Source organism: Crotalus tigris, unplaced genomic scaffold (assembly GCF_016545835.1).
Source record: "Crotalus tigris isolate CLP2741 ecotype Arizona unplaced genomic scaffold, ASM1654583v1 scf7180000017685.4511686, whole genome shotgun sequence".
NCBI classification, from domain to species: Eukaryota; Metazoa; Chordata; class Lepidosauria; order Squamata; family Viperidae; genus Crotalus; species Crotalus tigris.
This window is the reverse complement of record NW_024096565.1, coordinates 3,829,702-3,847,358: the sequence shown is the minus strand read 5'-3', so window position 1 is coordinate 3,847,358 and position 17,657 is coordinate 3,829,702. Positions and strand designations below refer to the sequence as shown.

The 17,657-nt window shown below is 37.1% G+C and overlaps 1 protein-coding gene across 3 annotated transcripts in view; it reads left to right on the top strand.

Annotated features, from left to right (window-relative positions):
* PCCA (propionyl-CoA carboxylase subunit alpha) overlaps positions 1–17,657 on the top strand; it is a 243,730-nt gene that overhangs the window by 2,152 nt on the left and 223,921 nt on the right. For all 3 annotated transcript variants that reach the window (XR_005556076.1, XM_039337756.1, XM_039337758.1), the window contains exons 2-4: positions 14,097–14,180; positions 15,163–15,210; positions 15,311–15,379. Coding sequence is in view for 2 of the 3 variants with exons in the window: in XM_039337756.1 (XP_039193690.1) it covers positions 14,097–14,180; positions 15,163–15,210; positions 15,311–15,379 (201 nt within the window). In the remaining variant the exon portion in view is untranslated. The remainder of the gene's footprint in view (positions 1–14,096; positions 14,181–15,162; positions 15,211–15,310; positions 15,380–17,657) is intronic.

Here is a 17,657-nt window from a genome sequence, read left to right as displayed (position 1 = left end):
AGTTGATTATGTTATTAAAAATACTTGCCCAGCTTAATTTAAATTCTGACAAAGAACATGTATTAGCAATCTGTTGCTGAAAACTCTCTTTCTAAAGCGAGTTTTATGATTATTCTTTAGGCTTTGTTTATTGTTCTGGGAACAGTCATTTCTAAGGAAATATTCTGTTTAGCTGAGAAGAATATTTCAAGTTGAAGAGAATAAATGTATAAAAATCAACATGTTTTCTTTGTTAATTGCATTTAAGGTATTTTAAAAAATTTGACAAATGGTACATTTCTTGAGAAATGGTCAGGAACTTGGGATCTCTTTCTTAAAAGTTCAGCTTACATGTGACAATGCTGTTATAAATTTCCCAGATTTCAACTTATATCATTTTTGGGATCTGATTAGAAAATTATTATCTGTCATCCTTGAAATTATTGCAAGTACTTGGTTCACTTCTAATGATAGTAGATTTCAAAACTGAAAAAATCCCTCTATTTAAAATTGCAGGTGAAACTTTTTTGGATGGTATATGCATAATAAATGGGATACTTGACCTTAATAGGTTTATTACAAATAGCATGTTTAAGGTATTTGAATGATTATAAAGTAAAACAATTTACCTAAGATAGAAGGATTGCAATATTTGGGAAAGGTTGTAGAGAAGATGATAGGCCTGTAACTTTGAGGGCTCTGGAAGAAACAGATTATCTGGAGCATTTTCAGTCAAGTTTCAGGCCTTGTACAGTACAGAGATAGCATTAATTGTGCTTGTGGTGACCTCTGGTTGACCAGTATGGGGATGGTGTGACTCTCCTGTTCCTGCTTGATCACTAGGCAATCTTTAATATAATCAATTATGGTATCCTACTCCAACTTCTTGGAGGGGTGCACAGTATTTCCATGGTTCTCTTTTTTTGAGGTTATTTTCAATGGGTAAGTGAGAGAAGAGATTGACTCTGAGAGTCTTTTTTTCATGGTTTCTTCAGAGTTCAAATCTCCCTATTCCTATTTAATATCCATATAAGGCTTCTGGTTAAGATCATCTATGGACATGTACTCTGGCATTATCAGAATGCAGACACCCTATTTGTATCTTGACCTCTAACCAACTAAGTCATTGGCTCCTGGCAGATGATATGCGACCATCCTAGAAAAGTGGTAATGGGGGAGGGGAATGAGCTGAACTGGTGGCAGCACCGCATAAGCCTGAGCGAGAGATAGCTGGAGCTGCAGGGCTGTCGGGGCTCAGCGGAAGCGCCAGGATCAGTGCCACTTTCCAGCTGATCGGCGCTTCTTGGGGGCTGTCAGGGCTCAGTGGAAGTGCCAGGATCAGTGCCAGGGTCCAGCTGGAGCTCAGCGCTGATCCTGGCGCTTCTGCTGAGCCCTGAAGAAGTGCCGATCAGCTGGAATGTTGCAGCATCTCCAGGGTCTTGTGATTTACATTCAGATGCTTGGCATATGATTCATATTTATGACAGTCACAGTGTCCCATGGTCATGTGAAGTGACCAAAACCTGCTGCAACCACCCAGTAGATGGGGGGGAATAAAAACCAAACACCCCCCACCCCACCCCCGTTGCCAATCCTCAACAGAAATGCTCACAACCATGAAAACCTTGGACAGGAGGAAGAGCACTGCCGGGTGGGCAGGCAGGTGTCTTGCTCAGCTGTGGCTGGGGGGGGCACTTTTTTCAGTGCCATTGTAACTTCGAACAGTCATTAAGCAAACTGTTGTAAGTCAAGGACTATCTGTACTTTATCACTCCCCCCCTTTTTTTTGGGGTCATCAAGTTTTTGACACCTTGCTAGGCGACTGGTGGTACTTGGATGTTGCCATATCCTAAAAGTGGTACAATGGGTGAAAAGGTTGAAAACCCCTGAACTAAGTGATGCGATTGAGATAGAGAGAAACATTTATTTATTTAGTGTATGGCATATCATACATAGATTTGCCATACATATTAACATTTCACCTAGATTAATAAAACATGAAAAAATTAAATGTTAAAAAGATCAGTATTTAAATATCAATGTATAGGCCATCTAATCACTGACGCACAGCATTGTTTATGTGAAAAAAATCAGGCACTGGACCTGTATATGCTGTCAGCTTACAGTCGATCATGATATGCTCTACAGTTTGACATGGGACCCCACAGCCACAATATGCCCCATTTATACAGTGAGTTCCAACAGATGACTTGTGAGCTGTGAATCCTATTCAAATTGTTCATTGCTGATACGGTAGTTTATTGTTCACTGCTGATACTTTTTTGTGGGGTCATTTATGTCTTCCTATGACTGGATGTTCAGTAACTCATTTGACTTTCCACTGGGAATTGATGTTAAAGTTGTTGAGCAGATGTTGTGCAAATGCCAATGGAAGCTTCCTGGATTTGAGCCTTCTGGCTGTTCAATGAGGAAGGTCGGTGTGCGCCGGTAGGAGTGAGTTATTCATAATTTTTCTATATTCTCTCACTAGTACATGTTGCCTTCATAAGGTTTTACATATAGGCAAGAAAAACCAATTGTACAGATACAGATTAGGTGAAACTTGGCTTGATGCCAGTAACTGAGAGGGATCTTGGAATCCAAATGGACAGTTGCTTAAATATGAGACAGTACTGTGTGGCAGCAGCCAAAAAAGCCAATGCAAATCTAGGTTGCATCAATAGATGGATAGAATCAAGATCCCATTAAATTCTAGTATTGTTTTACAAAGCCTTAGTAAGACCACACTTGGAATACTGCATCCAGTTCTGGTCACCACAATATAAAAAAGATGTTAAGACTCTGGAAAGAGTGCAGAGAAGAGCAAGAAAGATGATTAGGTGGCTCTGTAAGCTGCCAGTTGATTTCCATTGTTCTGATTATCATCTGTATAGCTTTCAAAAACTCAGGGTTTGCTGGACCACCTCTCTCCAGTTTTGTCTGCTGTCCTGATAGTTTTAATAAATCTGGCATGCTCCAAGGCCCATCTTTAAAATGATGTAATAGGGAAGAACTGGCTGTCTTTTTCCTCTGGCTAGAAACCAAGAGATCTTGAGTTCTAGTTTTGCCTTAGGCGTGAAAAATTGTCTGGGTGACTTCATAGGTTTGTGTTTGTAGTTAGGCTGTATCATTTTGGTTTTTTATAAATGTATAATTTTAATCAAATTGTACGGTATTTTACAAATCTTATTCTGTTCCCCCATTTTATTTCTGTTTCTGATCTTTGAGAAAACTAATCATATTTATTTTTAATAACTTTAATACTTTTTTGAATAAAAAGGTAAAATTATAATATATTTCTTTCTCCAAATATTCACAGGAACTCTATTTAGTTTATTTTTCACATGAATCAAAGTAGGAGATGTCTGAATATACCATTTGGGAAAATTTCCTGAAAATCCTTATACTAAGATAAATGAAAAAGTCAGAATATAAGCTAAGGACCAATCCTTTATTTATTGAAATTACTAACGAGACTTTGTGACTAGTTTAGACAACACAACAAACTTGAGCATTAACGAAATGAGATTAGGAATAGAAATGTCTATAAAATTGATGTACACTATACGTACAATATATTTGTATGCTTTACTGCCAGTTCCGAAAATTAAATTATACAAGCAACAAGTTCTAATGCTAGATTAATGGGAAAGAGAAGGGAGGGTATTCTTGGTTGTCATCTTGATATTCATTTAAATACTAGAGCACAGAATAATCAGGTATAGTTTAGGAGTTGAACTCATATAATTCTAAACTATAAAACTTTGGGGGGGGGGGAAGGGAGGAATCCAAATATGTATAAATATACTTTTAATAGTTCAAGAAAGATTTGAAACATTTCAAAGCCCAAATAATATATAGCTGCTGAAAGTAAGCTTCTCTGAGTTAAGCATGATCTGGGCTGTAACTTCTCAGAACTTTGAAAAGAAATGACCAGGAAGAAAAGCTTTTTTTTAAAATGCTGGAATGAAACTATGGCACAAAATTGAAAGTTGCTGAATGGACTGGAGAGATGGTCCAGAATTTATATCTAATCATACTTCAAATCCTACATGTTCTTTTAAGATACAAATCTGTTTAAAATAGGTCTTTAACGTCCTCTTCAATGAAGCTCTATGAAGTTGAAAAAAATCAGGAAACAAGAATTACTTGGATTTCTAGATTTTTTAAAAAATAACTTGTAAGCTAATGTAACAGAAACTTGAAAGCTCAAGAATTTCTTTTGTAATTGTCATTTTTTCTTCCCTTAGCTGTCTTGCTGCCATTTCTGTGTTCCCAAGTACTGTTGGGAACATATCTATCACATCTTTTCACATTCACGGATCATATCTATGTGAGGCAGTTATATACACTAATGTGTATAATATATACATTGGTAAAGTTAAAAATCCACTATTTTGCAGAAAGAGCACTATAACAAATCCCTAGTATTTGATAAATTGATTCATTCTGAGAGACTTGAATAAATGGAATTCAGCTTTTGTTTCTGGCTAAATACTAAATTGACCTTTATTGTTTCATTAAGGATCCTTGGGAAATGTTTGATTTGCTAGTTAAACCAAAGACATTGTGAAATATTTTTATTTATCAAGCAAAGCAACAGTCAATTTCACCCAAAAATTTAATTTTCAATTTTATGACATTGAGAATTTGCTCAAATAAATCGAAGTAAAAGGAAAGGAGCAAAGATTACAGGTAGTCCTTGACTTACAACCACAATTGAGCCCAAAATTTCTGTTGCTAAGTGAGACATTTGTTAAGTGAGCTTTGTCCCATTTTATGACCTTTCCTGCTATTAAGTGACTCACCGCAGTAGATAAGTTAGTAACCTGGTTGTTAAGTGAATCTGGCTTCCTTATTGACTTTGCTTGTCAGAAGGTTGCAAAAAGTGATCACGTGACCTTGAGACACAGCAGCAGTCATAAATATGAACCAACTGCCAAGCATTTGAATTTTGATCACATGATCACGGGGCTGCTGCAAAGGTTTTAACTGAAAAAATGGTCATAAGTCACTTTTTTCAGTGCTGTTGTGACTTTGAACAATCACTAAACAAACTGTTATAAGTCAAGGACTACTTGTACTTAGAAAATGGGCTAATTATTTTCTTTCCTAGTACAATTATCCCTTTGTACTACATTCCACAATTAAGCAGTTGTCCTCTATATTTCAGTATTGTCACAGAGTGTATAAAAATTGTATTTCTTGACATAAATTCCCTTTTATGTTTTTTCTACAGTTGAGCTGAAAGGATAAATCCTTCACTAAAGACTTAAAATTCCCCAACTGAGTGGATTAGGGCAGTATTTCTCAAACTGAGGCTAGTGACCCTGGGAGGATAGCAAGAACAAGTCTTTTTTAATTTGGTGCAAAAGCATGCTGAATGCAAAACATTATTCATAGCCTGTCCATAATTCTTAAAAAGATTGAATGTTGGTGGGTGGTTTTTCGGTAAACATTGCATTTATCATATGACTTGATGCTCACTTTACAGTGAGGTAGCTGCCAGTGTTTTTTTAGTTGCTGCATTTTAAGAACAGTTTAAAAGAAGCTGATTTAAAATTGTGTTACATGATGCCCACAGAAGTTCTGGGAAAGTCAAATTTATTTATTTATAAAATTTATTGGCTGCCCATCTTACCATAGGGTAACTCTGGACAGCTTACAGTAAGCTAAAATATAAAAAGTTAAAAACCAAAACATTAAAACCAAAGACACATGGGGAGGGCGGGGGTGGAGGCAGAGGATGGGATCTGCTATTAATCACCTCGATTGCACTGTTTCCTCACTGGCGCCCCAAGCTGACTGGCAAAGCCATGTCTTTAGGCCCTTATGAAAAGATAGGAAGGTTGGGGCCAACCTCATATCCGGGGACAAAATGTTCCAGAGGGCAGGAGCAACAGCAGAGAAGGACCTCCTCCTGGACCCCGCTGGAATACTTGGGCTGATGGGACCCGCAGCATGCCTCCTCTGCCAGCACAAGTGACATGATATGGAAGGAAGGAAGAAAGAAAGGGAAGAAAATCAGGTTATAGGTAGAAAATGGGGTATTCTGTTCCTGAAAGCTTATTGCTGAGATTCATAGTATAGAACCGGGGTGTCAAACTGCCGCCCCACAGACCGATTGCATCATATGGAGGCTGCGCCCACCCCAGCTCCGGCAATGCAAAAAAAGTTGTGATATGTCGTGACACATCACGTGATGTGGCGAGTTTGACACCGGTGATATAGAACAAGTATATAGGCCAGTACATTGGTGGCCATGGGAGGAAGGAAAGAAATCCTGGAAAGTTCAGAAGGTGGATGGACCAGTAGGATTTAGCTTGCTAAGAACCACTAAGGGGAGTGAGGAGGGAAGAAGAGAAGTGTGCACCAGCCTTGCTTGACTTGGTGATTCCTCTGGATTTTGTTTAGGCTAAACCCTGCAATAATCTAAATGTTCCATACTTTGTTCAGTTCAAAATGATTCATTCGTATAATTCATTCCACATTTGAAACAAAAAACTGTTTGCTTTTTCATATACTTTTCTATTGGCAACTAAGAATGCGAAATTCCTGAAGTGGTCAAATTGTATATTCATACAGATGAAGCATGGTCTATGGCAGCGATCCCCAACCTTTCCGGCTTTGCAGACCGATGGGGGATGGGTGGAAGGGAGAGGGAATGGTTATGCTTGAGCAGCAGTTGAGCACAAGTACGCAGCTCCATTTGCACGAGTGGCAGGCACACCTGAAGCTGCGTGCATGTGCACACTCGCTTGTGCAAGTGAAGCTGTGTGTGTGTGTGTGTGTGTGTGTGCACAGTCACCTGCTGCTTCTGCAGGCCGCTTCCGAATGGGCCAAGGCCCAGTAGTGGGCCGCAGCCAGGGGGTTGGGGACCCGTGGTCTGTGGCATGCCAGCATGGGAGATTCAAACTTTTATTCAGACTAAAACTCTTGGTGCCATGTGATTCCACTGTGTGATGTACTATATATACAGCCTCTTGATTCAGAATATATAAGTTCAGATGAAGCTGATTATTCTTCCTGCCACATAGTAAAATGTCAAAAGTACTATATTCTTCAACTCAATGACACACTGAAATTATTTAATTAAAAGACATAAGTTGTGGCAGAGGAAAATAAGTAAATTTCTGGAAATATTTTGTTGTATAAAAGCTCTGTTGAAAATAGTAATACAAAAATGGTGACAGTGTGAACTATATCTTGAATCATCTTTCTTCAGTGAAATTCCATTAAAATATTTTCCTGATATACAAATGTAAAGTATAACTGGATTGGAGAACCTTTGTTGAGCTGAAGAGAGATAAGCTGACTCCTGAAGAACGGTTAATTGATTTCTGTTTTGACATCTTTCTGAAAATCAAGTTCCAAATGCTGCCTGTTCCTGAAATCTTGATTAATGTGCAAGCTGAATACAAATAATTAAGCAAGAAAATCATGAAAGTACTAATTTCCTTTGCAACATCATACATGTGACTCAGATTTTCAGCAGTTGCTGCTTTAAAGATCAAATGAAGGAGTTTGAAGTGAAACCTGTAATTTTAAAACCAAAATCAATGTTTGAGAAATGAGAAGGCAAAATAAAACCATCTGACATTTTAAAAACTAGTTGATAAGATTCCTTACACAACAGTAAATAAATCTATTATTGTACATTTGATGCAAATGGTACAGATGCATAGAGGGCAACCCTAAAATGTATACTATATATAAGATCTGATCATTAATTTAAAATCAGACATTCTGGAAAATAAAATTAAATGCAACTTAAGGAATCTTCTATTGATAATGTAAGAAAAGAGTGCACTGTGTTGCACTCTTAGATACTTTTAAATGGAGAAAATTGCTAAGAATATATTAGAGTCCAAGAAGAGCAAATAATTCAATGCTCAATGAAGTAAAACTATAATGTTCATCAAAAGCAGTAATAATGACACTACAGTAAAGGTTAAATGTTTAGGAATTTGCTCTTGCATGCAAGTCCTACATCATGCAAAAATAAGTTTCACGAAATGCTTGAAAAATAAGATTCACTGATGCTTTGAAAAAATCAAAGACAACAAAGAAAAAAGCCAAGAGAAGACCAAGGTGCCTACACACTATTGCTAAAGGCATAAATATAAACTTACTTACAAAGAAACAAATAGAAAGCAACAATCCTACACAAACAATGTAAATCTTGTCACAAAGAGCTGGAAATGACCAATGACCAAATGATCCACAAGCAACTTTTGCTTTGCTTCTCTTTTCACTTCAGCTGTGGTCATAAGAAGTGGGTGGGTTCTTGTATTATGAGTCTGTTCAAACTCAAAAAAAGATCTGGGTTTTGCAGCTTGGAATGTGAGAATCTGAGGCTTTTTATGACTGGCTGCTATAGTAATGAACCAGGAATTCTCAAAGCTCTGAAACAGCTGGTTGTACTGTCATCACCACTTTAGATCAAATGTGCATTTTTCTAGGATTGTACAGCTACTGTAGAAACTTAAGAAAAAGTGCAATTTCTTTAAGGATTACCAATAAATGCAACATGCATGCATAGACCTGAGTCACCTTCTGGCTTTGAATCTGAAGCATTTTATACCTTATATGCTTCTGTGGTCATGTGGTTGGCATGACTATATGCTGAGGAGCACAGGATGCTGTTACCTTCCCACTGAAGTGGTACCTATTTATATACTTGCATTTGCATGCTTTCAAATTGCTAGGTTGGCAGGAGCTCACCCTGTCATGTGGTGCTTGGGTCTCAACAGCTTCTGATTGACAAGCCTAGCATCTTAACTGGTAGGCTACTGCATCCCCTTAGGGCTGGGGTAGGCAACTTTGGCTCTTTTATGACTTGCATGGCTGGCTCAGGAATTCTGGGAGTTGAAGTCCATGAGTCATAAAAGAGCCAAGGTTGCCTACCCCTGCCTTAGGAAATGTTGAGGCCTGCCAAATCATCAAATCTGCCTTTGGGGGCCTTAGGAAAATCTCCTCTTCCTACCCAATAGATATCTGTCTCCTCACTGCTAATGCTTGCAGCAACACTTTTCTATGTTTTACATGCCCTACTTCTTTCAAAAAAGAGAAAAAAAGTGTGGAACTTTCTTTTTTTTTATTTTTTTTAATTGAAAATTTTTATTTTTTAAAACATACAATCATTTATAAAAATACAATAAAATTTTAGAATAGAGAACCCCCCCTTACCCTCCCTCCCTCCCACCCCCACCCCCCTCCCTTCACTTCCCAGAGCAGAATACAGGGTTAGAAAAAAAAAAGAAAATTATAATAATTAAGAAAAAAGAAAAAAAAAAGAGAGAAAGAAAAAAAAATATCATAATTAACCTTTAACTCCATAACTTATAAAACAATTCTCTATAATATTTGATATTCATTCATAAAATAAATAAAACTTTTTAATTCCATACTTTTTCTGAATATAATCTATCCACCTTCCCCATACAGTAATATATCTTTCTTGTGTATGATCCTTTAAATAAGCAGAAATTTTTGCCATTTCTGCAAGACTAGATACTTTAAATATCCATTCTTCTAAAGTAGGCAAAGAATCTTTCTTCCAATATAAACCAAAAGTGTGGAACTTTCAGGGAGAATTTTCAGGGAGCCCTCTGGGAAGTGCCTCAAGAGTTTATTTCATGAACTTTCCTATGCTTCACTTTCTCCTTGGAAGATTTGCAAAGTGAGATAGCTATTCCGATGGGCCAGAATTTGAAGGTGATTCCAGAGAACTATGCCACCAACATCCAATGTTATTATTTGCTTTTGTTTTTGTTTCCAAAACCACTACTAAGCACAAAGTGGCCAAAAAGATGGGAATCCTCCTTTGTTAAGGATTAGTTGATAATTGTTCAGATTGGCTAGACTGAGAGTGCAGTTCTTTAGAACGGGGCACAGTGGCCACCTTTTCATCAGTCTTAATATATTCAAACGAATCCCAGATAATCCCTCAAAATCTCACTCAATGCACCACATTATCCCTGTCAAAGTAGAGTCCACACTGAGTGTTTTTTCCCCTCAAAAACCTTGCAAACATATCACAGCAGTTTGTAGGAACAACTTTATCCTAACTTTTCCCGAAAAGAGACCAGGTAGCCTTGAACAGAATTGTGGAATGCAATTCTTCAGACACATCAAGAATAGAGAAATAAACATGCTTATGAGCAACAACTCTATCCTGTCCCTAAGGCTCATGCAACCTATAGGCCAGTGATGGCGAACCTTTTAGAGAACGAGTGCCCAAACTGCAACTCAAAACCCACTTATTTATCGCCGGGTGCCAGGTGGGCGTGGCTCACTGGCTGGGCATGGTGTGGTGGTCATGGCAGATTGGGTGGGTGTTGCCAAGGTGGGTGTGATCACCTCAATGTTGCTTGTGGGGAGGGACGTCTGTGGGGGGGTGGGCAGGGTTGGGGGAGATCCAGGGGGTCTCTGGCAGGTGGGGCGGTAGGCAGGATGTTCATCCTGCGGGATGAGGTGAGGCAGGGCGGGGCTGCCAATTGCCACGGGGCGAGACAAGGCGGGCTGGGGCGGCTGCTGCCTGACACCATCGACCTCCAGACACAGGCCAACAAGCACATGGGAGGGCGAAGGTGTTCGTCATTAGCCACAGCCTGCCGGTCCCTCGACTGATGCACTCTGGGGCTCCACAGCCCACTGCCAGCAGTTCAAAGAAGCCACCTCTGAGCTGTATGGCTGGCCAACAGCTGAGGAGGTGATGCAGTGGGTCATGCTCAGGAAAAGGAGAGCATGTGAGGTCAGGAGGGATGGGACGGGGAGAGGGAAACCAGCCGTGCCAGGATGCATCCGGCCATGTGAGACCTCGGCAAGTTAGCAGGCAGCTGGTTGAAGAGGGACAGTTGCCATCTCCGGGGCATGGCATGCATGCCCACAGAGAGGGCTCTGAGTGCCGCCTCTGGCACGCATGCCATAGGTTCGCCACCACTGCTATAGGCAGTCACATCCAGTCATTTGTGGGCAGTTTCTGGTGGCAACTAAGATGTCATAAACAATAATTGCCATGGCACCATGGGTTTTGGTGCAAGCAGATTTCAGACAGGACTGTGTCATCGTTGTGACCCACTTAGGTCTCTGTTATGGAAGCCATAATACAATTTTATTATGCAGAGTTCTGGCATTAACCTGAGGCCATCAGAATCCTGTCACCTGATCTTAGTATGTGAGCTAGAAATTGGAATCTGTACCATATTTCCAATCTCCCTCCTTATAGAACGGCTAACTTGTTGCCTTCCATTATACTTTCTATGACTGTGATGGTGAACCTATGACATGGGTCAAAGGTGACATGCCATGATGTTTGGGGTGACCTGCCAGTCTTCACTAACACCCAACAACTATTCTTGAAAGCACACCCTGTTCTGTTTTTGCACTCCTTTAAAATTCCTAACAGAAATCTAGTCAGAAGTCAGTGTTCTCCCTCTTAACTTAATATTATTTATAAAACATTTTAATAAATTTCACAAAGTTAATATATTATACAACTAAATAATATAATTAGCCACCTTTATCTTTAAAAGAGGCCAATGCAGGGATGTAAGGAGAAAGGATACTTGAAGTTGACTAATACAGCCTCATTTTTTTGTGGGGTAAGGAAGAATTTGGTTGAAGGAAAAAGGTAGTCTAATTTAATTTTGGTCAGATGCATCACATTAATGGTTTCCTTAAATAGCCACGAAGTTGTTGTTTGTGTATATGCGTACAGTGAGAGTTGAAGCTTCTGTTTTGCACATAGTAATTTTATATTTGGCATTTTATCCTGGTATGTTGGTTTTGTTATTTAATTTTTTTTTTGCATTAGCCATCTTTCTTTTTTATACGCTTATTTAATGTTATTTAATGCTAGAAAGTACCTTAGCCATGAAAGCCAGTTGGGTGGTTTTGGCCAGTCTCTCAGCCCAACTTACTTCACAGGGTTGTTGTTATGAGGGGAAGTATACTAGATATGTTCATCGCCCTGAGTTATTTATAAAAATAACAAACATGGGATATAAAATAAATGTGGAAATATCCTTGCTGGACTTAGATTTTTATTGTATAAATATAGGATTTTTATGGTATTATTAGCCATAAAATTATGTATTGGTATCACTTCAAGATTGTGTATCAATGGGAGATCAAACTGGTCCTGACAAAGCTAGCTGACAACTTTGTCATCCAAAAGGAAGAGAAGGGAACTAGAGGGTCAGCTATTCTGAACTTAATTTTTACTAGCAGAGAAGAAATGCTAGAGTGGGTTGAAGTTGCAGGAACTTTGGGGAATAATGACCATATCATATTGGAATTCAATATAACGCAGACACAAGCAATAGAACAAAATCAAACTACTGTCTTAGGCTTTAAAAGAATTGATTTCAACAAACTTAAAAAATGCTTTGGAAGAATTCCATGGATGAAAATCTTAAGGGGAAAACAACTCAAGAAGCTTGGGAAACTCTGAAAAATATGATTATAAAAGCCCAGCACAATATCACTTAGAAAGAAAAGTAAGAAATCCAAGAAGAAGGCAGCATGATTGCATAAAGAACTCTCTGATGAATTGAAAGACAAAAAGGGCAAGTATAAAAAATGGAAAGAGGGATACATAACTAAGGAGTATAGAGCCCAAATCTGCAAAGATGAAGTCAGGAAAGCTACGGTTCAGAATGAACTAAGACTTGCAACAAAATACTAAAAAAAAGTTTCTTTCAACTTGTAAAAAACAAAAAAAGGCAAGGAAACGATACACTAATGCAGACATGTCAAACACAAGGCCTGGGGGCCGGATGCAGCCCGCGAAGTGGTTTCATGTGGCCCGGGAAGCCATCCTAGAAACAGTGAGGGAATGGCCCCCGCTTCCTTGGTCCTGGCCCAGGCCAGCCGGGAGCCAATGTACAATTTTGTGGTGGCCATCTTGGTACTTGCCCCAGTGGACCATGCCTTGGCACTTGCCTCGGTCCCACCCCCTTCTGCCAGAGACCCTCAGATCTGTCCCACTCCTGCCCAGGCCCCCACAGACACCCTTGACGGAACGATGTAGAGCTGGCCATGCCCACCCAGTAGGCCACACCCATTCCATTCACGCCCACCCAGTAGGCTGCACCCACTCTGGCCACACCCACCTGTCCCCCCCAGGGCAACCGCAATGCTGATGCAGCCCTCAGTGAAATTGAGTTTGACATCCCTGCACTAATGGGAAAAGATGGCAAGGAAGTGACAGACAGCAAGGAGAAAGCAGAGCTGCTTAATTATTTCTTTGCATCTGTCTTCTCGCAAAAGAAAAAAATAGTTCAACCTACCAAAAACAGAACCATAAAAGACAAACTAGGACTACAAATTAAAATAAGCAAGAAAATGGTAAGAGAATATCTGTCTACCACCAGATGGATTACACCCCAGAGTTCTGAAGGAGCTGGCAGATGTGATCTTGGAACTATTGAACCATATGTTTCAAAGATATAGAACACTGGAGAACTACCAGAGCATTGGAAAAGAGCTAATGTGGTTCCCATCTTTAAAAAAGAGAAATAAATGGATCTATTCTAGGAGACTACAGATCAATTAGCCTGACATCAATACCTGGGATGATCTTGGAAAAGATAATCAAACAAAGCTCCTGAAGGCAGGACAAGAAGCAAAGGGTGGAAACTAATCAAGGAAAGAAGCAACTAAGGAGGAAACTAAGGAGAAACTTCCTGACAGAACAATTAAAAGTGGAATAGCTTGCCTTCAAAAATTGTGGGTGCTCCATCACTGGAGGTTTTTTTTAGTAGAGATTGGACAGCCATTTGTCTGAAATGGTATAATGTGTCCTGCGTGGACTAGGAGACTTCCAAGGTCCCTTCCAACTCTGTTATTCTGAGATTATTTTATGTTTAATCATTAATCTGATGTAGAAGTTCGTTATAATACCTGGCATTTTTAAAAACAATATTTCCATTATTTAATATTTAATAAATATTAATAAATATTTAATATTTATTAATTTTTGTATGATATACAAACCATTTTCAGAAGCTGGTGAATTGTTTTGTCTTATTTTGTCATACAGCTGGTAAAAAGTAGCATTTTCCCAAGATGTGTGATTAATAGTAATTTCATTTATTTTCTGTCCTTTGCAGAATATTGTACAGGTCGCAGGATATAGATGGTGCCTTATCACTTCTCGTGGCTTTCACTCAACAGTTTATAATCCAAATGAAAAGGTAATTATTTATGTGGACTTGTTTTCTGATATATAGCTTATATTTATTTTTTTAGGACATTAAAGAGTTATACCAAAGTATATGTCCTAAGACTTCAAGGAGAAGTGTAGTTTCCTCAGACTTTAAATATCATTCTGACCTGTAATTTTTAGTGCAACAGTAGGGACAAGTCATTTAATTCATGGCTGCAGTTACAGTATGTTAACTGTATTTATTTTCATTTGTAAGATTTGTTTAAATTAAATGAAATCAGATTTATTTTTCCCTATGAATTAATATTTATTGATTTAAAATCAGCTTCTGTTGTTTCATTCATGCACAGATTGAAGATTATTTTGGTTAATAAGGTGTTGCATTTACATAGGTTAGATATGATAGGGACATCCATCTCTCTGCTAATGTCTTATTACAGACACAGGACTGTATTATGGCTTATGTTCTCTTGGGACTATAAAAAGAATATACAAACAATAGAACTGCTATATTCTTAGTGTTAACTGACTAGTCTTTCAGTGTTGGAAAACTATATTTATTGTCCCAATTGCAATGACCTGAAGTTACTTGCAACTTACAAATTAATTGCTTACATATATGGGTAATGTATAGATTATTACAAAATATGGCATCCATTACTGAAATTATTGTGTAAATATTTTTGTTCATATACATACATTCATATACATTTTGGTAATTTTGTCCTCTTTTTCCTTTTTAAAATTTTTTCTTTTTGTTCTCCTTAACTAAATAAATAAAGATTTTAAAAAAGAGAATGCACAAGTTTGTTTTAAGTCTGTTTACCATTCTTAGGTCAGTTTTATTTCTATGAAATCATAACACATTTTGTAAATAATCATTTTTAATATATTTAATGATTAGATTTCACACTCTTGTATTTATTGAATGAGGCCAAATGTAAGTGTAGGTATCTCTGTTTACATTATATTTATGAAGAATACTTTTTTCTTCCTCATTCCTTCGCTAGACCTTTGACAAAATTCTTATTGCAAACAGAGGAGAAATTGTCTGTAGGGTAAGTAACATCTCAAAATTGTAGTTATTTTGTAGTTCTTTGATTTTTACTTAAAGCATTTAACTAAAAGAAACAATTTTCCCCTCCTCACTCCGACTAGGTAATTAAAACATGCAAGAAGATGGGAATTAAAACAGTTGCCATACACAGTGATGTGGATTCAAATGCTGTAAGTACCCATTATTTGTTGTAACTTTACTTTCTAGATTATTATCTGTGTTGATGCCATCCAAATACTCAATGAATATTTGCCATTATTTTAATCTACATTTTAATAGGATCCCTCCATAAGGAAATATCATTTCATAAGTCATTTTTATTTAAACAAATGTAGTTTGAAAAGGATGCTGAGATATCCAAAATTCTATTAACAAAGAATATGATGAGATGGGAGATTCAAATCATGATAGAAAGTTTATATTTATCTTTAAATGCACCTTTGAATTCTTCATAGGGCTAATGCTAATTTCCACATTTCAACAATATTGAAATAATAGACATTCACATTTTCAACATCAATATGTACTAATTATAGAGTAAGAGAGGACATTTAAAAAAATAAACCACTTGTGGAATTATTGCCATCAGGCTATTGAATAATACAGTAGTGCTTTATGTTGCCACTGCTACCATACAAACGATAAACCCACACAGGTTATACACTAGATATGAACGGGAGAGCTTAGAAAGCTGAGAGAGGAGACAACATCTTAGGAAGCCTGTTACGAAAAATAATTTCTGAGGTTAATATGTATATAACATACTCTCTACCATGTGTTTACTAGACAGGTAGTACTAGAGATGTTATATGCATCTTCAAGACCTTCCTAAAGTCCTATCTAGGGACATTATAATTTATACTTACTGTACATATGAATTTTCCACCAAGTCAATAACATAAAGATATTTTTTAAGCAAACATTTTTTAAAGAAAGTAGAGTACAGTTAAAAGCTAGATCTTAAAGTCAGATTTCATGCACCAGGACAGTAATATATTTGAAAATCAAGCGTATTCAAGGGATGCATAGGAATTGTCCATGTTATTAGTGGCAAGTTTACTTTGAAATCCAAATATTGATGTGAATAGATAAAATCTTCATAAATATTTAACAAATTGATAAATAGATGATAGTCCTTGCTAAATTTTGTCTGCCAAGTAATGTAATGCAGCCCATTGTTGCATGAACTAAGGCTCTGTATTGGTAAATTTAACAAAACTGCATGCTTTCCAGTTAATTATTATGCTCCCAGGGGCTTATTATATTTCACTAAGATTGTTACAATTTTTCAGAAGCTGAAATATGTTACTTCAGAAATTATTTTGAGTGGGAATTTCTTTTTGGATTACATTTTATTATTTGGTTGAACTTTCTTTTTTGCATTTTTTTTAATTTTTACATAAACAAATGAACATATAGAAAGGAATGTTGTAAAATAAAAAATATGATCAAAATTTAAAAACCAGTGTAGATAGAAAAATAAAAAATGAAATATAATTAATAATTAAAGAAGCAACTTCCATTCTTTTACAGCAGTGACAAACAAACTTAGTAGTCCGCCCTCTCTAAAAAGTGGGGATATTTTCTCTAAGAATACTAATGATATTCCTTTGATTTGATTTGCTTTGAATAAACATTTGTTCTTTCTTGGCTTGAATTAAATACTAGTGGCAATATTGGGGGGGAGGGTTGGTGCTGACCACAGAAGAAGCGTGATCATTTAAACTTCTTTTAATCAGGATTGCCACAGTAGGGGTGGAACTTAGTTTTAGGAAAGCCTTATTACTAGAAATGCAACAGTTTGGTCTAAAATATAATTTAGACCTAACAATATACAAAAGGAAAGAAACATATGAGCATAATGGATAGCAGAATGAAAGGAACATAAATGTGCTTTAGTTCTTGTTTAAATTGTTTCAAAATAATTTTGAGTCAGAAAGAGAACATTTTATTTTAGAAAATTCAATAGCAATAGCCTAGGAATAACATTTGTGGAATATATCATAGAATGTATGAAGTGCACTTTATAGGATGAACTCCAAGAATAAAAATATAACTTGGAAAATTTTGAACATCATAATTTGCAAAATGTTATATATTTGTGCAACAAGTAATTTGTGATTTCCACTATGTTCTTTTCCTCTCATGTTTGAATATTTTTAGAGAAATGTAAAATATTGTAAAAATTTATCAGCCATCTGTTGGATTGTATCCAGCATGGTGCCTTGCTGTTTGAAATAAAATTCCTGGTGTGTATTGTCATTGTAGTTTTAGGATTTAGTAATGAGATTGAGTGGTATCTTGTGTGAGCCCTCATGGATGATTGACAAAGAGGTGATGTGACTCATCATTTATCAAGTTATTATCATGTCTACCCTTTATAATTTATCCCTGCTGTCTGGGGAGGTGGTAAGGACAATATGACTTTGATGTCAAAGTAATTAGTGT